At 40.4% G+C, this 21477-nt stretch overlaps 3 protein-coding genes across 4 annotated transcripts; 1 reads left to right on the forward strand and 2 right to left on the reverse strand.

The window, feature by feature from the left end:
- Nucleotides 1-256: 256 nt before the first annotated feature.
- ndufa11 (NADH:ubiquinone oxidoreductase subunit A11) lies at nt 257-5545 on the reverse strand. Its single transcript, XM_020620930.1, has 4 exons — nt 5400-5545; nt 4593-4685; nt 2502-2624; nt 257-436 (listed from the first exon to the last, which is right to left on the reverse strand). The coding sequence occupies exons 1-4, from the start codon at nt 5476-5478 to the stop codon at nt 324-326; spliced, it is 408 nt and encodes a 135-aa protein (XP_020476586.1). The 5' UTR covers nt 5479-5545; the 3' UTR covers nt 257-323.
- A 1146-nt stretch (nt 5546-6691) lies between these two features.
- Nucleotides 6692-8629, reverse strand: mrpl55 (mitochondrial ribosomal protein L55). 2 transcript variants are annotated; one of them, XM_020620931.1, is made up of 3 exons: nt 8468-8629; nt 8030-8207; nt 6692-7177 (listed from the first exon to the last, which is right to left on the reverse strand). In XM_020620931.1, the coding sequence occupies exons 1-3, from the start codon at nt 8518-8520 to the stop codon at nt 7028-7030; spliced, it is 381 nt and encodes a 126-aa protein (XP_020476587.1). In that variant the 5' UTR covers nt 8521-8629; the 3' UTR covers nt 6692-7027. The 2 variants fall into 2 exon arrangements, with proteins under 2 accessions (XP_020476587.1, XP_020476588.1); XM_020620932.1 differs by lacking the exon at nt 8468-8629 and adding an exon at nt 8351-8434.
- Nucleotides 8630-10030: 1401 nt separating this feature from the next.
- On the forward strand, nt 10031-20863 carry ctns (cystinosin, lysosomal cystine transporter). Its single transcript, XM_020620925.1, has 11 exons — nt 10031-10125; nt 11040-11142; nt 11479-11557; nt 13990-14080; nt 14392-14495; nt 15532-15669; nt 15870-15969; nt 17316-17435; nt 19351-19521; nt 19926-20043; nt 20448-20863. Exons 2-11 carry the CDS (start codon nt 11067-11069, stop codon nt 20591-20593), a joined length of 1143 nt encoding a protein of 380 aa, XP_020476581.1. The 5' UTR covers nt 10031-10125; nt 11040-11066; the 3' UTR covers nt 20594-20863.
- The last annotated feature ends 614 nt before the right edge of the window (nt 20864-21477 follow it).

Below are 21477 nucleotides of genomic sequence, written 5' to 3' on the forward strand. Positions count from 1 at the left end.
TAGAGAGAGAGAGAGAGAGAGAGAGAGAGAGCTTCTGAACACAGAAGGTTGTAGCTGTGCTTATTTTCCCTGCTTGGGAAATCTAACCAGTGCAAAATACCACTATAGTCCTAGTCCAGAACCACCTGAGTGGAAATAGTTTAATTCACCAAAACATTTTGAGTTTCACAAACTATGGCACCCCAAATAGCATGCAAAACTAAGACACTACTGAAACAGTCTGAGATGAAGTTAAGGGCACCAACTCAGTTGTGGGTCATTTTCACAAGATGTTTATTAAATGAACTCTTTATACACAACAATTAATCTTATAATCTTCCTCTTCATAGTTCGGGTGGTCCAGCTATCTTCCATCCCTCCATCTTGCCAATTTTTGTGAAGAAGGCCAGTGTTCCTAACCCCAGACATGCTGACGTGCCCGTTATAGCACTGTGGGCTGTGAACAGACATAGCCACACACACACACACGCACACGCACACACACGCACACACACACACACAGAGCAAACACGATGTCTTCAGTTAGGCAACCTACTAGCATAATTTTAACATTTAAGTACTGAAATAAACAGCATTTATATACATGTTTAAATTCATTAGTCACTTTGTCTCAAAAATGCGAATGACTGCATAGCAGTATGGCAGCTGTTGCTAAGGAAGTAGAGCAGGTTGTCTCCTAAGCAGTGGGTTGGTGGTTTGATTCCTGGCTTCTCCAGTTTACAGTGGTGTGAAAAAGTGTTTGCCCCCTTACTGATTTCTTATCTTTTTGCATGTTTGTCACACTGTAATGTTTCAGATCGTCAAACAAATTTATATATTAGTCAAAGATAACACAAGTAAACACATCATGCAGTTTTTAAATGAAGGTTTTTATTATTAAGGGAAAACAAAATCCAAAACTATAGAGCCCTGTGTGAACAAGTGTTTGCCCCCTAAACCTAAGAACTGGTTGGGCCACCCTTAGCAGCAACAACTGCAATCAAGCGTTTTCGATAACTTGCCATGAGTCTTTTACAGCGCTGTGGAGGAATTTTGGCCCACTCATCTTGGCAGAATTGTTGTAAGTCAGCCACATTGGAAGGTTTTCGGGCATGAACTGCCTTTTTAAGGTCATGCCACAGCATCTCAATTGGATTCAGGTCAGGACTTTGACTAGGCCACTCCAAAGTCTTCATTTTGTTTTTCTTCAGCCATTCAGAAGTGGACTTGCTGGTGTGCTTTGGATCATTGTCCTGCTGCAGAACCCAAGTTCGCTTCAGCTTGAGGTCACAAACGGATGGCCGGACATTCTCCTTCAGGATATTTTGGTACACAGCAGAATTCAGGGTTCCATTTATCACAGCAAGTCTTCCAGGGCCTGAAGCAGCAAAACAGCCCCAGACCATCACACTACCACCACCATATTTCACTGTTGGTATGATGTTCTTTTTCTGAAATGCGGTGTTACTTTTACGCCACACATAATGGGACACACACCTTCCAGCTCAGCAGTGGTTTTTGTCTTGGAACTCTGCCATGCAAACCATTTTTGCCCAGTCTCTTTCTTATGGTGGAGTCATGAACACTCACCTTAACTGAGGCAAGTGAGGCCTGCAGTTCTTTGGATGTTGTTGTGGGGTCTTTTGTGACCTCTTGGATGAGTTGTCGCTGTGCTCTTGGGGTAATTTTGGTCGGCCGGCCACTCCTGGGAAGGTTCTCCACTGTTCCATGTTTTCGCCATTTGTGGATAATGGCTCTCACTGTGGTTCGCTGCCGTCCCAAAGCTTTAGAAATGGCTTTATAACCTTTTCCGGACTGATAGAGCTCCATTATTCTCTTTCTCATTTGTTTTTGAATTTCTTTGGATCTCGGCATGATGTCTAGCTTTTGAGGATCTTTTGGTCTACTTCACTTTGTCAGGCAGGTCCTATTTAAGTGATTTCTTGATTGCGAACAGGTGTGGCAAGAGAAATTGAACTCAGGTGCGATAAACCAGTGTTTTGACAGGGGGGCAAACACTTGTTCACACAGGGCTCTATAGTTTTGGATTTTGTTTTCCCTTAATAATAAAAACCTTCATTTAAAAACTGCATGATGTGTTTACTTGTGTTATCTTTGACTAATATATAAATTTGTTTGACGATCTGAAACATTACAGTGTGACAAACATGCAAAAAGATAAGAAATCAGTAAGGGGGCAAACACTTTTTCACACCACTGTACATGTTGAAGTGTCTTTGAGCGAGACACTTAAGCCCAAGTTGCTTCTGGTGGCTGTTCACCGGTGTGTATGAGAATGCTTGTGACTGAGTGAACATGGAAACAGTGTGAAATTAAAACTAAATCCACTCAGCTGAATTCAGTAACCAACACTGAGGGGAGGCCACTGAGGGATACACACTTTTGTTGTTGCATAATAATAATTATTATTATTGTTGTGTTTTAGACTGAAGGACAGAGCTGGGAGGAGAATTAGCTGAATGGAAAGCACCCTGCTTTCCTCTACCAGGAGTGATACTTACTTCTGGCTCCCAGAAATATCCCAGAGGCACAGCCCCCGATAAAGTAATTCAGTGGCTCATCTGGGGCGTCACGAGCTTGAGCAGCGAGACATGTTGTCATGCCAAAGATGGCTCCCACGGTGGCTGGTACAACACAGAGAGACACACATATCAATGTTGTACAATTTGATGCAACCATCTAGACAGTTTTCAAAGTGTGGGGAGGCAAAACTCACCTCAGACGAGATGATATAGAATTTACCCTTCTACCATCTTCATGAAAATTAAGTGTTTTTATAAATCCAAAATTCATCATTACTTCTAACAGTCAAACTTAAAAGGGTTCAAATACATAACTCATTTGCATGTAATGAGGCTTTGGTTGTGTTTCCACTATCGGAACTTAACAAGCAGTATACCTTGCTCTTCCCTTAACCATCATCAAGCATAGCCTATGGGGTTGACACGAACCATCCTGCTTTGTTTTTAGCCAATCATCAGTGATTACTTTGTGCACATGCACCCCCCATCACATGCCTGGTACTTGATTTTAGTACAACCTCCCTTGGTGTGCTGAAATTTAGCTCCCAGAACGCACCTCCAAAGTGGGCGCACCATAGTGGAAACAAATGCAGAACCTGTGACAAATGTTATGTGGCACGACATTTTTTGGTAGATTCCTATAATGGAAAAGCTCCTTTTGTGCTTGTGATCTGCTCCAACAATACTACTCTGATGATGCTATTTGAGGAAAGATCACAAGTACTGGAGCTAAATAGCCAGTGCAAAATACATTAGGAAAAAGAGCCCCCCCTGTTTGAATTAGTGAGTCAAAGGAAAATATCAAGATCTATATTCATGAGTTTGAACAGAGGCCCAGGGTGGGCATAAAGAAGCTTAATCCACAAAAAGAAATTTGAGTTGAACCTAAACTCATAGGGTTGGCAAGAGGTAGTAGTAGAGTGTGTTAACTAAAGAAAGCACTCATTTTTACACAAAATAAACAATTTGATTCTTATAATATATAGCTTATGTCATTGGCCTAGAGATTTAATTTACCTTTGATACTGTATGTATTTCATGCCACACCTCTCTGCGTCTGTGCCCAGCCTGGCAACCCCATCCAAAATGTTCTAGATTCTTCCCTGAGCATAGCGTGATTTAAAGTATTGAAGATGTCTGAACATAACCAGATACCTAATGTAGGTTACTGTTATAACAATCAATCAACACGCAAAAAACAAAACAAATCATAAATATTGGTCTGCTAAAAACACAGACAGCAAGCTGTAGGCTACAAGCCAAAAGACACCGCAATCCCTTTCAGAGACAGAAGCACCAAATCTAACCATTTCTGAATGTGAATCACATTAACTTGAAAAGGTTCAGTGGTGGAAAAATGCATCGCCTACTCACCCTTTCCTCAGTCGGAAACCATAGTCTGGTAGATTAACTGTATTCAAGTCCAAGTACAACTCTCAACACCATAAAGTTGATCCAACTATCCAACACGGCTCTTTCAAACTTTTCAACACTCACTTCTCCTTTGATCTCTATTAAACACCGGGATGGGGCATAGTTGATCTGCTGTTGTTAAACGATTACCAAATTAGTTTTCATATGGTTATGATCTTCTGGACTAAACGAACAGGGTGTTCATTTCAGAGCTTTTTCAATGTATTGTGCTGTGGTCACGTGAATACTGTGCTGACAATTCACTGAATCAAAGTGCAAACAAAGGTTTTTATTAGTAAAAGTATACATATACAGCCATTGGCCTATTCTTAAACATTAAAACATTTGTGAGAATACTTTCTATATAATATCCATTGTCAAAAAAAAAAAAAGCCCTTGCATTAGAACTGTTCTCTGGCACATTGCCGGAGAACGTTATACCCTAAGCTCTGAAATTTTACTGTGTGTCTACTCATGGGTTGTACAAGGTGAGACCACCTCACCTGCTAGCTTGTGTCTACTTTTGCTTCTTTATGTAAAGATCACATCTCTCTCTCTAATCTCCTGTTATGTTTTTAAGCAGTGGGAATTGGAACTTATACTGTACATGACACAACTACGTACTGTGCATTTGTGAAAAATAATATGAAAACTTACCCATGGTAACAGTTGTGTTTGTAACTCTCTGTAGCGCTGCCAATGCAGAATCAGGCTGGAATGCCACTATGTGATAGGCAGTACCCACCAGGCCTAGGAACACACAAACAAAGACACATACACACAATTAACAAACCTCAAAACAACAAAAAGTAACAACTGCCTTCTAGGGTTGACTATGAAATCTCTATTATTTTGGACAGAGCCAAACTGAACTGTCTGTAGTAGTGAATGAGAAAGATGGCACAAAGTTCTCAGACCTTTGTCTCGTTGCTATATAATGTGTGACATGGAGGCTCAGAGGACACTGGCACCACTCAGTGTCCTCTGACCTTGGACAGAAACAAGGCCAACACCAATCTGAAGGCACTATTGGACTTTTCTCTGCAGGGGGTCTGACAATCGCCACAAGCATGTTTATGGCCCATGTGCTGTGTTGTAGCTGATATTAGCGTTGTACGGGAGGCTCTCCGGTGTGTCTTTCTCATCAGAGGGAGTGTCTGTACATAGCACTGCTGTTTATTCTGAAGTATTAAGTGGCACAAAAACCTTTGATAAGCAGGATGTGAAGATTATAACGACCCATGTACAGAGATGCAATGGCAGACTGAATATATGACAAATCAAAAATCACTATGAATGCATTTATGCAGCACCAGTCCTGAGCTAATCTACTAACTGAAAAGCATTCACACTAGCTAAACACTAAGGCTGTTTCAGCACACAACTAACTTGCGTTCACCAAGTGCAGCGACCGATATCTATAGCCAGCACGACACGAACTGTATAATCAATGCTGATATTTACCCAAAGCTGTGGCCACTTTGGTTGTAATCCATGTTTTTTGGACACAATCCGTGCCGTCTGGTATGTCCCAGTAACCCATTTCAGACTGATCAGGAAGGACACAGTCCAAGAAACAGAAGTCTCGCGAGAAACGTCTTCCCCTTCTTCTATTTTAGGCGGTTGTTAAGCAACGTTAGATGCATTACCGCCACCTTCTGAATGGGAGTGGGTCAAAATAATCTAACTACCAAACTTTCATATTCTATTAACCCAGTATCCCTAAAACACTGTTCTTCTCAATTCCTTTGCAATATATCCATATTATTTTATTACTTACTATTACTACGCATCTGAAATATGCAATGCAGTGATCATGTTAAACAGAGATAACTTGGTAATTAGAACATTTAGTCTTTTTTTTTTAATCACAAAATTGATGAATTGAATGAACTGCTAAGAATTCACTCAACTCATTAAGTGAAGTTTGTAAAAAAAAAACAAAATAGCATACTTCCCAACATGCATTGCTGGAGAGTTAAAACACATCAGACACTCTACTATTTGTATTTTGAAAAGCCCATTCATGGTGGAAACTTTCTGTTTATAAAATAGGCTGTATTAAATTTAGTCATAGTAGTTTCTTTTCATAATAATGAAAAACGCAAACCATGATGAAGTTTAGTATTAAATTCAGTGCCTACCCCTTCCTTACACTTGCAGCTTTATTAAATATGGTTGTGTAGGGCAACCTTACATGTGTCTTTGTATTGGTTTTGGTAACATGTTTCCAAGAGGTGCAATTTTACTCATGATAGCTTAAGATATTACTTGAAGTTACTGAGTAAAGCCACAGATATTACAATTGATTTTAAACAATGATTAGAAACAATTCAACTTGGAATTTAGTGCATTGAAATGTAGCCATATTTTTAAGTGTAATAATAGGGCAAAGAAAGTGATATTAAAAAAAAAATTAAGTTGAAAAAAACTTTGCATTTATTGCAACTTAAAATAACGGTTGAGTGAGGATTGATGATTGAGGATGATGGGGAGAATACTGTAGAACAATGAAATACAGGCACCAGGATTTACCAAAGGCATTAACAGTTCCACAGAGGTTCAACACATAGGACTTACCATCAGTCAGAACTGAAGAAGCTTCTCGGATGACAGATGAAACATCTTCAAAAACTTAAAGCAAGTCCAGCTGACATCTTTAGTGCTTCAGGCCACCAAGCCCATCCATCAACAACAAAATATGGAGACCATCCAACATGTTTTGTGACTTATAAAATATTCACCACAACAATAAACAGCTTTAAAAAAAAGTTTTATCAACATAATATTGTTAAGGTTTCCTGCTTTAGCGTGTTATTTACACATCTTATAGTGTAACCCCTAGACTCCAAGAAAAACCCAGCATCAGAATTTCCTCTTGGAAACATGGTGTTCATTCAGACATTCTGCCATAAGAATGTTTTAAGTCTGGGTTTCAACATCTCAAGTTTGCCTCTTTTGGAAGAATCATTTTTGGAATGAAAATGATCTCATTTAAACACACTGTATATGAACAAATGGAAACTTATATTTTCAAGAGTCTAATTTAAAAAGGTTGCCTCAGTCACACGTGACATTCACATATAAATTGGTTATTTCTTCCTCCAGAAGTGGCTGTATTTCTCAGCTTTGAAGTCATCTTCATAGTGAACTGCTGTCTGTTTTTCAGTCTTCTTTACTTGTTTCTTTTTCTGTCGAGCTTGACGGTCCTCTTCAGACAGAGCAGACAGATTGACTGGCAGCTTTCAAAACATAGGAAAAAAATTAATTTACTAAATTTAATATGAATGAACATACTCAGACCCATTCACTATAGTACCTGTGCACCGTATATTATCTTACTAAAGTAGAGTATGAATTTGGGGCAATGCGTATTTACGTAAGTGTCAGTATTACCAAGGTTGGGTTAGGGTAGTGACAGAGCATGTCGTTGCTAAAATCATTTTAAATGAAATGATTTAATTGAATAAGTCAGTTTATTCATCATGTGCTTGACAATAGGATGAAAGGCAGGATATCTCAGCTGTCTGAATTTTGAACATTATTTTTTATATGTCTCTAGATGTCGTATTTAGAGACACTGAGAATGAAAAATGTGTGATGGTATGCCACTCTTTGTCTAGAGGCATATGTCAGTTCTGTGGGGTATATCACTGCTGGTTTGTGGTATGCCAATTTCGTCTTACCGGTTGATGGCATTATAAACAGTAGGGCAGAGATATACCACTTCCCACAGGCATATACAGATCCTTACATTTTGTTAATGATGATAACCTTAGGATGTGTGGGAATTATACATGGCTTAGATAAACAGAGAGCAAATTCAAATCATCAACCATTTTTTAAAATCAGCACTATAGCCAATGCACATTTATTAAAGTGCAATGATAAAACTGACTTTAAAAGAGTTTCTTAATGCGCCTGCACAAACGAAAATAATCATAAAGTTCAGATGGTTTGTCAGTGTATTATCATGCAAGTCCAGACCCCGAGGAACATTTTTGAATCATTCTATTAATAAAACAGTCTGCACATGCACGTTAAACAGCACTCTATGGAAACACAACAAAAAGTGAAGGAGTCTGTGCGCTAACCGTAAGAATGTGTCTGGGTTCTTTGTATTTGATGTTGACGGTGGACCCATCTGGCCGGACCAGCAGCACAGGATACAGCCTCTCGTATCTCTGCCGATAACAGCGCGCCACCGATGTCCTGTTGGAGTTGAACCGAGTGATCCGAGTGTGGAACAGAGACGCCTGGACGAACCGCGCACTGTATGAACGGAGAGGCAACAATGACTAGCAACCTGTCTGGGTCAACACAAGGCAAACACAGCGGCCCATACGGACACACGACCACCATCTGCGGCACACACAAAATATCTTAAAGGTCATTCAACATAAGTGAAATCTCACGTGACCATTCTTGTCCGTAATTTCCAGAATGTTTGACAGTAGGTTATGCTAACATGAGCGTACTTGTCAGTCCAGATACGAGGCAAGCCTTCGCGAACTTTATTCTGTGAGTCTTACCATGATACCAAACATTGTGGAGCATAACGCTTCATAAAAACCACGTTCGCCATTGTGAAAACAGTCAACCAATGATTTTCTGATAGGTGTATGGCAGCACTCTGTTCATGGTGCAGTCATGTGCCCTAACAGGAAGCATTTAGCCAAAGGTCGTCGTCTTCTTCCTCTTCGTCGTCTACTAATTCTTCTTCTGGGGTTTATTGGTGGTTGGCAAGCAACGAATTGGTGCATTGACGCCACCAACTGGTAAGGAGTGTGGCTCAAGAGTAATACAAACAGAGAACGCGATGGTACGTCACGCATTGTTGAATGTTGGGACGACGGAACCATTTAGGGACAAGGAGCTGTATTTACCTGCATACAATCTTGTTTCGTTTGCCTAAAATTCTGGTCAAAATTTTTAGTCTTTAATTAAATTAAATTAAATATCTGATTTTCCCTATTTTTGATTGCACATATTTCCTATTTAAATGCACACATGCCTTATTTTTTTACACCACTCCATCTGATGCTTGGCATCGGACTTGGTGATGTGAGGCTGGCATGCATGAAGCCATGAAGCTACCGCTACACAGTTTCTGTGCTTACATTAATGCCAGTGGGAGTTAGGAGCTCTTCTGGTCAGCAGTGTTGGTGACCTTTTTGCAGTTAGCAGTCGATGACCCTGGTCTGTGACTTTATGTGGTCTTCAGCCTCGTAGCTGAATTGCTGTTGTTCCTAAACGCTTCCACTTTCCAGTACTACCACGTACAGCTGTGGAATATCTAGCAGGGATGAAATTCCACGAACTGTCTTATTGCTAAGGTGGCAACCTATCACATAACCATGCTTGAAGTCCTTTAGCTCTTCAGAATGACCCATTTTGTTCCACAAATGTTTGTAAATGGAGACTGCATGGCTAGGTGCTTGATTTTATATGCCTGTGGCACTGGGTCTGCCTGAAACACCTGGGCCCGTATTCACAAAGCTTCCTAAGCCTAAAAGCTGCTCCTAGTGACGAAATTCTAAGAAAACTCTCAGAGTTATGACATTTTTTTTTTAGAATTTCCCTTTAAATTTAGCACTAAATTTTAGTAAAGATAAAAGTGATTCACGAAACATCTTAGCCCTAAGAACATCTCCTAAGGTAAAAATCCGTAAGAGTAGAGAGGAGGACTTTTAAGCGCTTAAGAGTTCCTCTAGCAGCGGACAAAATGGTGGAAAGAAGAAATATTCTCGAAACAATATTTCTTGGGAGGACCCCTTCCTAGGGAGGTGTTCCGGGCATGTCCCACCGGGAGGAGGCCCCAGGGAAGACCCAGGACACGCTGGAGGGGCTATGTCTCTCGGCTGTCCTGGGAACACCTTGGCATTCCCCCGGAGGAGCTGGAGGAAGTGTCTGGAGAGAGGGAAGTCTGGGCATCTTTGCTTAGACTGCTGCCCCAGTGACCCGGTCCCGGATAAGCGGAGGAAAATGGATGGATGGATGGAATTGCTTTATTTATTTCTTCCTTTTAGTTATTAGAAATAGTAAAATGTTAGCTCCCCAATACCCACTTCAGTCCAGTTGGTGGCAGCAACGCAACAAAAGGATGCCGGCTGCCTTTAACAAACACAGAAGAAGAAGAAGCTATTTAAAAAGCCAATGAGGAAGTAAAGTCTGTCTACAAACAGCTGTGGTAAGTTTAATATGTTTCTTTACTGGTTTGTAGTAAAGCAAATGCATGGCTTCCGACAGCTTCTGCTTAGTTTGCTACTTTTGTCGGTAACTTGTTGTTATATAATTAGCTTATAACACGGTTTCCCCGAGACCAAGTAGACGTGATGAAAGTTCTGTTGTCAAACGTCAATATTCTTTGACGCACACAGTCAAATTAAGTTTGCTTTCTGGAGCTGTTATAAAGAGATGGCATTTCTCAAATGAATAGCAGAACGCATTATATTTTCTTTTGTCAGTTAAAGCATATCTTCACTTTTGAGTTTAAGGTTTTAAGCTGTATCCTGACTGTTAGTAACCACCTTTACCCCCCTTTACCTTTTTCTAGCCGCGCCTCACCTTGTTACTGTCATGGTTTTTAATTATTGCAAGAAATAACAATATAACAGTCAAATGTAAAATTCAAAAATAGTAATTAATAACAGACATAAGCCAGTAAACAACAACAGAAGAAAAAAAGAAACAAAGGTTTAGTAGTTTTATAAAGTTATTTAACTGGACTCTCAGGTATCGCATCATACTCTCAAGTCATAGTCTTTTGTAAAAACAGGACACTATTTTAGGATCTGGAGGCTTTGACTGAACAATGGCAGTTCCCTCATCAGACAGATTAGGTGATTGTAGGTGGTGATATTAATGTGGCACCAGGCGACTGGACAGATTCCCCACGCACCTAAGGCGTCCCCTCGGATCTCATCCTTCAAACAAACATTGGAGTTAGTGGATATTTGGAGGCTCAATAATCCACACCTGAAACAGTTAAAAAAATGTATTCAGATTAGACTGCTACTGCATTTATAATCTAGAGCCCAGGCTATGCATTTACTCTGTTAGGTTGGTGTGCATACATGACTGAGATTGCTTTATGTGCCTTAGGTCAGCAGTATCCATCCTTTTGCAGAGATGGCTGATCTGGGCTTGACAAAACAATGGCTATCTGTTCAGCTGCTGCTCCTGTGGACACTGACCAACATCTCTGGTGACTGACTGTTTTGTCTATTTACAGTGAATTGTGGGGTGCTGGCACAAAGGACAAAAATAAAAACACAGGATTATTGTTCATAAACGTTTAAACTGGTTGAATTATGACCTGTTCTTTTTTTCATCCAGTAAAAAAATGTTTATAGGTTTTGAAAATGGTAAACATTTCGGTCGCCAGTGAAGCATAATTATGATTATGATGATGGTAAATATACTTTATCCATACTATGTTTTGATGCAAACCTACAGTATATACTCTTTTGTTTCAGTGAGCATCTTGAATTGATAGAGAAATTGTTCATTTCTAAAGTGTTTTTTTTTTTTTGTCCTTCAGAGTCCACAGTTTTTTTGTTTGCTCCGGATGCTGTCACACTAGAAGAAAATTCTAATGCTAACATCACAATTACTACCAGGTAACTTCATAAACACAGTCTGCACAAGGATTTTGGAAAAGCTGTACTAACATCTATACATTTGTACTGCTTTGCATTAGTCAGAAAACCTCTGAGGCAGTGGGGAGAATGTGGGAGCTGACTGGAGCTGTTTTCAGACAGTGGGTACAGCCTGACAAACTGTGCTTTTCTATTTCCAGTCACCAACAGCATGGCACCTGTCTGCCTCTGATCCTAACCGCCTGCTACTATCTACTTATTAAAATCTCATCATGTAGCTGAGCACAGTGTATTGTAGTTTAAAACTGGGGACATGGTTAGCAAGATTATATAAGGTTTTGCTGACTTGGATTATAACCTTTGTTTCATTTCATTATAAGCGTTGTCTTGGACCAGATATGCTTAAAGGGGTTTTTCCTGTTATAGGAACCTACTGAAACACATCGAGCCGAGTAACGCTCGTCACGGGTTCTGCGTTTGTTTCCATTGCCCTCTGCCCATTTTGGAGGTGTGGTCCAGGAGCTAAATTTCAGCACCCCTCATGAGGTAGTGCTAAAATCAAGTTCGAGGAATGCAGGGGGAAAGGGAAAATTGCTCACAGAGCAGTCCCCTGTGATTGGTTAATGTCTGCTCTTCACACCTTAAGCATTAGCATTACAAGCACAGTGAGTGAAGAGGCACTTGTACTGGTTTAGAGGACAACGAGACCTAAACAGAGACCAACACAGGGAAACTGTAGTGGAAACACAAAGCATGACAGTCCATGTCGTTCTACAGTTTAAGTTTCGACAGTGGAAACACAGCACTTGTCTTTCCAGTGTCACGTCTCTCAGCAGGCCTCTTATAAGGTGCCTCCAGACTGGGGTGTGACTCTCCCCTCCTTTAGCATATAGACAGGTTTCCTGATGACAAACATTCAAGAATGCATGTGCATTCGGGGTTAGAGAGATAGTGCACTATGATGTTTGCTTATCTTCTGGAGATTCTCATCATTTTTAAATAGTAATCGGTTGAACAAAGCCAGAGATGACCTTTCTTTAGTAAGAGACCATGTATAACCTTTCACTGAAGTGCTCTTACCTCAGTTATCAGCATGGATGTAATATCCAGTGTTTTATATAAATGAATAGCTTACATGAAAACAAATAAGTAAATAATGTTCTTCTTTTACTACCTTGCATATCACAGGTCCCACCAAGCTTTTAAATAAGGCTTTCAGTATCAGTTAACAGAAGTTGGGTAGAAACACTCAACAGAAATGAGATGAGCACTGTACAAGCTCCCAGCCACTGAGGCCAGAAGGACCCCAGTCTCTCTGTATTGCTTAACCAACAATTTTCTCATTCTCTATTTGACGGATTGCTTCCCCTTTGAGATGCTGACATTTTCTAGCGATACTTTGTGATTTAAGCAGTTTACTGCACAACATGTCTTTGCAGCATTACTTTTTATGGTCTCTATCATTCTGCTTTGTTTTCTACCTACATAATGTGTGTATATTGTTGATGATGTTGCTCAGAAATCTGTTTTATAGAGAAACTCACAAACATGATGTTTGTGCTGTGGCGCCCTCTAGTGGTCAAAATACAGAGCATCTGATGTATGTTACCCATAGTTAAAACTTTTTTGAGCCTCTCACAACTGAACTGGAAAGCTCAAAAACCAGTTCTGTGTGTTGGTGTATATTGTCCTCCTGCCCCTCTTTAAGCTTCTAACTGAATTTTTGTCTGATTTAGTGCTTAGTACAGATAAAATAATCATAGTAGGCGACTTTAATATTCATGAAATTGCTAGCAGCTTCAACAATGTGTTTAATTCGTTATTAGGCTCAGTCTGCTTTTCTCAAACTGTTTTAATCACACTCTTGATCTTGTTCTGACATATGGCATCGAAACTGAACACTTAATAGTTTTTCCCCATAACCCTCTTCTGTCTGACATTTTCTAATAACTTTTGAATTTCCATTAATGGATTATACTCTATGTGGGAAACAATTCCACTACAGCAGATGTCTATCTGACAATGCTGTTACCAAGTTTAAGGAAATAATTCCATCTTTATCTGCTTCAGTGCCGTTTGCCAACACAGTCGAAGGAGGCCACCTTAACTTTACTCCCACACAAATCGATAATCTTGTTGATAGTACTGCAGCCTTCCTGCATAATACACTTGATACTGATGCTTCAACCTCTGTGCTCCTATAAACTGTGGTGGTTTTGTGTTATGGAATAAATGAGTGGCAATTGCCTTCGAGCCAGGCGTGTTCAGCTGTATTTTTCAGCTTTGTTCTCTTAAAGCAGTGAACTTGCCATGTAACACACAGACACTACACAGTACTACAGTGCTGACTGCACAGCTGCCGACATGATCCTGGAAGCTATTGTTCTTGTAGTTTGTAAATGCAGCTATTGGGATCAGTGATGTTTTGACTGGGTTTTGGTGTATTTTTGTAGTTCCCCGGTGAACCAGTCAGCTGTGATTCAGTTAAATGTCACCTACAGCTCCACGTTGAACTACTCATCTGTAATCACCCTGCCTGAACAGGTAACACGTGAATCCAAGTTTTTACTGGTGCATTTTGCAGCAATACCTTCCTCTAGGTTAGTCTGTAAGCTTATGTTTAAGTACTGCTGAATTTTACACCAGCCAAAATTATTGGAACACAGACAGTTGGCACTTGACTGCAAGCCATTTAAAGAGTACCTGCACCCAGCTGCCATGGCTGCATTCTCCCTGCTGAAAACATGCTGAGGAGTGAAAAAATTAATGCCATAGCTCAACAGAAGTATACCGACAAAGAGGGCTCATAGTTATCTCTGTATAGCCTTCTGTAATATATCCTTGGTTTTGTTTAGGTGTTGCTGCCAGTGGATGCAACCTCACTCCCTTTTAGTGTGGCTTCCCATGATGTTGGTCAGGTGACCACATACCTGTTTAGCAACAACACGGACTTCAACAAGTGGGTATCGTTACAGAAGCAGTGTGCACTGACATAAGACTTGCGGGATAGCTTTGTATTTATTTATTTTTTTTAAATCTGTCTCCAAATGGTACTGATGTACCCATACATACAGTAGAAGAGACAAAATCCATGCTGTGTTAAAAAAAAAAAAAAAATAATAATAATAATTTGGCAGTTGAGCTGAAGCTAATTTAATTCAGTGGAGAGGAAAACCTTCCTTTAAACCTCCGACAGACCTGGGCTGTTGGTGGTGGGGCCACAATCTGAGTGCAATACTGATACATCTCCCATCTGGTTCTGTAGTACTAATCATTTAATGTAAGATCCTATCGTTAGATGTTATCAGGGAAGTACTCATGAACAACAAGGATCTTTCTTGATTCATTCCTCATTCATATTGTATTGGCTATGCACAGTTTGTGTGCTGTATGGTAAAGTGGTACCTAATATTTTTTTAGGTTTCCACTCAACCCTCTTCTCAACCTACAGATTTTTGTTTGTTTGTTTAGCAACATTAAACATAAACATTACTAAAAAGGTTGAAATAACTCGGATGAACTATACATTCAATGCTCAATTCAGTTGAATAATAACGTACCTCGGTGTTTTCTTCATTTAGGGACATCAGTGCTCCCAGAAATAAACACCAGCAATAAAAAAGCAGCAGTCTTATGTCATGCTGGGCAGTCCAGCAGCACACACCAGACTGTGCTGAACAGGTTGCATCAATCCATTCACTGAATAGGTGCTTATAGGCCTCATGCTAGACAAAAACTATAGGCTGTCCTTAGAATGAGATGCAGGTGCCCTCAGGAAGACTTGGGTGTGCATGATAGTAGTGTGCATTGCCAATATATTTTGTAAACCTGATCCTAAAATTCCATACATGTCTTGAAAAGTATGATAAAACCTGATCCTAAAATTCCATACATGTTTTGAAAAATATGTTGTTATTATGGTACTGTAGAATATGATGGTACCTTGTAACCGTCCAGTTTCTTTGCGTCTCTAAGCCCGATTCTCTCTACACTAGTCTGCCTGTGAGGATCCGCTTCATGGTTGTCCATAGCAACATCCTGTCAGTAATTGCTCAGGTGATAGGCTGGATTTATTTCCTGGCCTGGTCAGTATCCTTCTATCCACAAGCCTGGGAAAACTGGAGGAGGAAAAGGTAGGTTACTTCTCTCCCCGCTCTTTGTATTTGCACTGGGACACAATTTAGTAAATGTGCCTCTGTACACCACCACAGCAGATTTAAAATTAAGACCTCATGATGTTGAAATGTAGACTTTCAGCTTTAATTCAAGGGGTTTACCGAATCACACAAATAATGCTAATGTGGTTTTTTGTTTGTTTGTTTTTCTTCTCCAGTGTTATAGGTCTTAACTTTGACTTCCTGGCTCTCAACCTAACTGGCTTCATTGCTTACAGTGTCTTCAACATAGGGCTGTTCTGGGTGCCATATATCAAGGTAGCTGCCTCGTTTCTTACAAGGGCACCTCATGCTTATACACATGAAGGTCAGTCTGCTGGTCATGTTCAATACCACTGAGCCTGGAGAAATCTTTCAAAAGTGAATAGCTAAATCCTTGGGATACCGCTTTAATCAAAAGTGTACAGTAAGATGACTGCACTTGAGTGGGCACGTACAATACCAGAAGAAATGGACATGAATAACTGGTAAAACACACTGGAAACGAGACACAGATGCTACTGAAGCGTGACTTCATTCATCACATGCTGATAGTGAGATGTGAGCGGCGCGTTCCGTTGTTTAGTCGTCATAGCAGCTGTCTGCCTGCCAGGACAGCGGTGGGACAGAGTCTTTACCAGGCTGACCAACAACACAGGTGTACTGGACAAAAATAGTTTTCATGTGAAATCATCAGGAAGAAATCACGTTTTATTCGTAGCCTACGGATATATTGATTGTATTGATTTTCTGTGGCTCATTAAAGTGAAACTCAAGCAGCCTGATCAGTCGTAACAAATACCGGTAGAAACAGAAACCAACAGGTTTTGTGTGATTTCAGATAGCTGACTGTCAAGATTACGCTTCACTAAACGCAGCAGAGGAGGAAAAATAGACATGAAGCATAAAAAATGGGAGTGTTCTATGGGAGACGCAGGCCTCTTGGATTCAGTGTGGATTGAGTCATTTGATGGAATGGAATTCTAATTAGTGTGAAAAGCGCATAGAAAACAACCAGGGTGTTTTCATATTGGGCAAGATCGTTTTGTACCTTGCCCAAGCATGATTGCACCCCCCCTTTCTTCTCCCTCGCAGATCTGCTTTCACACTAATAACATTGTTTTGTGCCCCAGCACACAGTTTGATACAGTATACATGGAGTTGGTTTGCAATCTGCTAAGAAGAAGAAGCAGCAGTGAATCGCATCAACTGGGCACATGTAAAGACTAATGCTTTCATAAATCTCAAGAGGTTTTGTGTGTAGTATCCAGTTGTCTTTGTATGTTTTCATCGGCCCAAATTTCAAGAAAGCATTTTAATTCTTCATTAGTCCACATAGATCCTTTCATATTTGAAGTCCAGAGCAAGAGGCTGTAGTTAATGAAGGGAGAAAGTCTGCATTAGGTGGTGGTATGAGTCAAAAAAACATCAGTGGTTATCACCTCCAGTGTATAACACAGTGGTTTTTAATTGGCATGTGTTTCAACCTAAGCCATGATAGTGTCTTATATGGGTGCCAGTGGCACCCTTTAGCATCAGCATGAGATGCAAAACAGTGGTCCATGAACAGCAATGTGTGAGTGTGTGCATGCTGTCTGGCAAGCTGCTGTATTCCTGCCCTGTAGGAGGAGTTTCTGAAGAAGAACCCTAATGGAATTAACCCTGTCAGCGCTAATGATGTCTTCTTTAGCCTTCATGCTGTGCTGCTCTGTTTGGTCTACATCAGCCAGGCTGCTGTTTATGAGGTAGGTGTCGTTTCTATGTGAACATTGTGCTGTCAGTCAATTTTTAAAATATTGAATTGCAATTACACATTATTGCCCTTAATTAACTTGCAATTAATTGCATTTTTTCACTGTTCTAAACAGTGGTGGAAAGTAACCAAGTACATTTACTGAAGTACTGTACTTAAGTAGAATTTTGATGTGTCTGTACTTTTATTCTCACTTTGTTGCTTCACTACATTTTACAGGCAAATACTGTACTTCTTTTTTCTCCACTGCATTTGTTTTATAGCATATACAGTATAATTATAAGATCTCATTGATCTATGGTGGAAAATTCACAAGCTACCCAGCAGTAATTCAAATTAAATGGATAGAAGCTAGTTAAAACAAATTTCCCCTTTACAGCTTTATTGTGATGTGCACAGTAATGCATCAGTAATTATAATACAATAATAGAGGAATGTGTCGTTCTGCATAATTAGTACTTTATGTACAGTATTGTTCAAAATAATAGCAGTACAATGTGACTAACCAGAATAATCCAGGTTTTTAGTATATTTTTTATTGCTACATGGCAAACAAGTTACCAGTAGGTGCAGTAGATTCTCAGAAAGCAAACAAGACCCAGCATTCATGATATGCACGCTCTTAAGGCTGTGCAATTGGGCAATTTTACTTTTACAGAGTATTTTGCACTGTTGTATTTTTACTTTTACTGAAGTAAAGGACCCAAGTTCTTCTTCCACCACTGGTCCTAAATGTACCTTAAAGGGACCCTGAGGTAACAGAGTACTGAGAGAGGTCCAGTAGTCTCCAGTGAGAGCAACAGCATTTGTCTGCACCAACACCTCCTCTGCTTTAGCTTTTTCATCTTCATACAAGTTGTGTATCGTCCTATACAGTCTTTGGATGTGATGCAAATTATTTTAAGCAGACCCTTGTCTTTCACAGTGTTGATCAGCCTGCAAGCTGTAGCCGCCCATTTAGCTGTCACTGTTGAAAGTTTGTTGCCAGACCCTTCAATCTCTAAGTCGACATCCAGGTCATGCTCCTTGAGCCATGTTTTTGTTGGTGGGGGACATAGGTTTCTTTGTACTCCTCCAAAAACTTGACTTTAGCCATCAATTCGTCCAACTTGCTACAAAGTGATCGAACACTGGCAAGGATCACTGTAGGAAGTGGCAGCCTTTGAAGCCCTGATCTCTCCTCCTTCTGTGTGACTGTTTGCATGTCCCGCTCCATCCCCCTGCCAGAGAATCTGCCTGGACAGTCTCTCTGGGGTCGACTGCCGAAGAATTCCAAGGTGCCCCTGTCCGAGTTGCTCAAGAGCAAAAGAAACTCCAGCTGTAATAGAGTGGCCTCTGGTACTGACATGGTCCGCACAGGAAGGAACATATCAGTAAAAAGGATAGGCCCTTCACATAACCACCAAACATTTTTCACCATTCAACAGGATCAGGCATTGAGGCCACACATTGACAAACGCCTGGCCTGTTACCTTCCCACATTGCTTCCTCATTCCCCACCTTCACCCACTCACACCTTTGAGTGGTACTGTACATGTTTGTCATGTATGCTGGTTCAACGAATGCGGGAACAGGGAAGTGGCTAGCCTGTGAGTCAGCCATAGCAATGTAATACTAGCTTGAAGCCTTGGTGCAACAGGAGTAGCGTATCCATGTTAACTGACAGCCATGAGCTCTGACTCCTGAGTTTGTCCTTGTCTGATTGGGTGTAAGAATGACGCTCACTAAAATCAGTTTTAAAAGGGAATATTTCTGCACTGCTGAGTCTGGGTCACAACAGCCAACTGACACCAGCTCTCCACATGTTTTGGATCATTTTCAACCAAAAATATTATGAAAAAAGTTTCATCTTGTAGCCGTTTCTGTCACGTGTGCATGTATAATCATGTCAGTCATCTCTCTTCCAGAGGGGCAATCAGAAGGTCTCTTGGACAGCCTTGGTTTTATTGCTGATTGGCTGGACATTCGCTTTGGTCAGCTTGTTCCTTGCTGTAGCCAAACAAATCACCTGGTTGGATTACCTCTACTACTTCTCCTACATTAAACTAGCAGTCACGCTGATCAAATATGTGCCACAGGTAAGCTATACCCTTAGACACGGATGTCAAAAAATGGAAACGCCTGCACAGTGTAATGCATTGCAATGTAGTAGTCTTCTAATAGGTTTGTTAGAATGTTGTGTGTTTTGATACTGTAGATACAATAGTATTCTTGTTCTTCACAATGTAAACAATAAAATACAACAATGAATAAGAGTAGATGACAGATTTGACTCAATTCTCAGTGGCAACGGATTCTGTCCAGGACTGTTGTATTGAATTCATTAGAGTGCACATATTTCTGTATTTTCCTCCTGTTTATAGAAAAGTTTTTTATATATTTATTTTGTATTCACCAGATAAATTATCACTGACAGATGGTTACCGTGTTGACAGGGCTTTCTGGCTGTTTGGGTTGTTTATTTTTGTTTTTTTTCCTTCAGGCGTACATGAACTACAGGAGACAAAGTACTGAGGGGTGGAGCATTGGCAATGTGTTGCTGGACTTCACTGGTGGAATCCTCAGCATTCTACAGATGATCTTACAGTCTTACAACAACGGTAACTACTGACTGTACTTTGCTGTTATGTTCTAGTCTGTTTCATTTGGTATTGTATGTAGCATTGTGGGCATTCAGTTGTCAAATGTAACTGCCACACAGTTAAATCAAATTAATGGAAGTTTCCATTTCACAGATATTGAGTTTCTGCGACCGTCTGCTAGCTGAAGTTAGCAGCCACTCTGACAAGATAACTTGTTAAATTTGGGAATTCATTTGACCAATTGATCAGTTTCATCTGGGCTCATAGATCAATAACGGAGTATCATCTGTGTAGCAATGCAAATTTATGCTGTTTCCTAATAATACTGTCGGTAATACAAATACCTTTTGAACACAGTAGACTCTAGACCTGACTGACATACTGTGGTTTGTACTAATTCTAATGCTCGTCTCTGTCCTCAGATGAGTGGAAGCTGATATTTGGTGATCCAACAAAGTTTGGTCTGGGTATGTTGTCTGTGGTATTTGACATCCTATTCATCATTCAGCACTACTGTCTCTACAGACAGTCGCCAAGGTATGAAGTTGTTGCAGCACAAGGGGACTGATGACTCAGTGCTGTGTTATACTGTGTCAAGGGAGCACGTGATTTCTACCAGTCAGCAAGATTAAGTGCACATGATCAGCCAAGAAATGAGGTCCTTGTGGTCTTCATGTCTGACTTCTGTTATATGTTGCAGCAGCTTTTATTGACTTGTGTCCAGCAGCCCCGAGCTTAGTGTGCCACCTTCTAAAATATTTCAGGATCAGCATTTTTTTTAAATTTTGATTGATGGAATCTGTAAGAAAGTGATGTAATGGTGTAAACACTTGATTAAATAAAGTTGTGAATGTGTTTACTACAGGGGTGTTGCCGGTTTTTTGGGGGGGGGGGGGGGAAATGGAACAGCCACTTTTGGTTGTAGAGATGTTTAACATCTCCTGACGGCTTGCTTTGAGATGCTAAATTTCAGTAACATGCTTATCTCCAACTTCACCAAAATTATACTTGTACACTAGAGGGGACAAAACAGGATTTCATGTAGGTTCCCAACCTGACAAAGGCTGATTAAATGTTTGATACATTAAAATGGCCATATAGATCTTGGAAAAAGAATGAAGTATACTGGGCACTGGCAAGAATCTGAAATCCCCACTGCTCTTGAATAAAGCACGATGACACGCTGGATGTGGACAGGTGTGAACTGTCCAACTCGTGACTTCCCACATGCCCCATCCAGCAATCTTGGGCTGTCTCATCCAAAGCGGTGATGAGTCAGCCTACAGACAGGAGGTTGAGCAGCTGGTCCTGTGGTGTAGCTGCAACAACCTGGAACTGAACACTCTTAAAACAGTGGATATGACAGTGGACTTCAGGAAGAGCCCTCCCACCTTGCCCCCACTTACCATACTTGGGAGCATTGTATCAGCAGTAAAGTCCTACAAGTTCCTG

Source organism: Monopterus albus, unplaced genomic scaffold (genome assembly GCF_001952655.1).
Source record: "Monopterus albus unplaced genomic scaffold, M_albus_1.0 scaffold250.1, whole genome shotgun sequence".
Lineage (NCBI taxonomy): Eukaryota > Metazoa > Chordata > Actinopteri > Synbranchiformes > Synbranchidae > Monopterus > Monopterus albus.

Bases quoted from the DNA above. Each gene is read 5' to 3' on its own strand.
- ndufa11 (XM_020620930.1), bottom strand. From the start codon at position 5,478: ATGGGTTACTGGGACATACCAGACGGCACGGATTGTGTCCAAAAAACA. The intron at 4,686-5,399 runs GTAAATATCAGC...GTGTGTTCCTAG, and splicing joins CAAAGTGGCCACAGCTTTGG to GCCTGGTGGGTACTGCCTAT. The intron at 437-2,501 runs GTAAGTATCACT...GTCTGTTCACAG, and splicing joins GATATTTCTGGGAGCCAGAA to CCCACAGTGCTATAACGGGC.
- mrpl55 (XM_020620931.1), bottom strand. From the start codon at position 8,520: ATGGCGAACGTGGTTTTTATGAAGCGTTATGCTCCACAATGTTTGGTA. The intron at 8,208-8,467 runs GTAAGACTCACA...CCGTTCATACAG, and splicing joins CCACAATGTTTGGTATCATG to TGCGCGGTTCGTCCAGGCGT. The intron at 7,178-8,029 runs GTTAGCGCACAG...ATGTTTTGAAAG, and splicing joins AACCCAGACACATTCTTACG to CTGCCAGTCAATCTGTCTGC.
- ctns (XM_020620925.1), top strand. From the start codon at position 11,067: ATGGCTGATCTGGGCTTGACAAAACAATGGCTATCTGTTCAGCTGCTG. The intron at 11,558-13,989 runs GTAACTTCATAA...GTATTTTTGTAG, and splicing joins AACATCACAATTACTACCAG to TTCCCCGGTGAACCAGTCAG. The intron at 14,496-15,531 runs GTGGGTATCGTT...TCTCTACACTAG, and splicing joins AACAACACGGACTTCAACAA to TCTGCCTGTGAGGATCCGCT.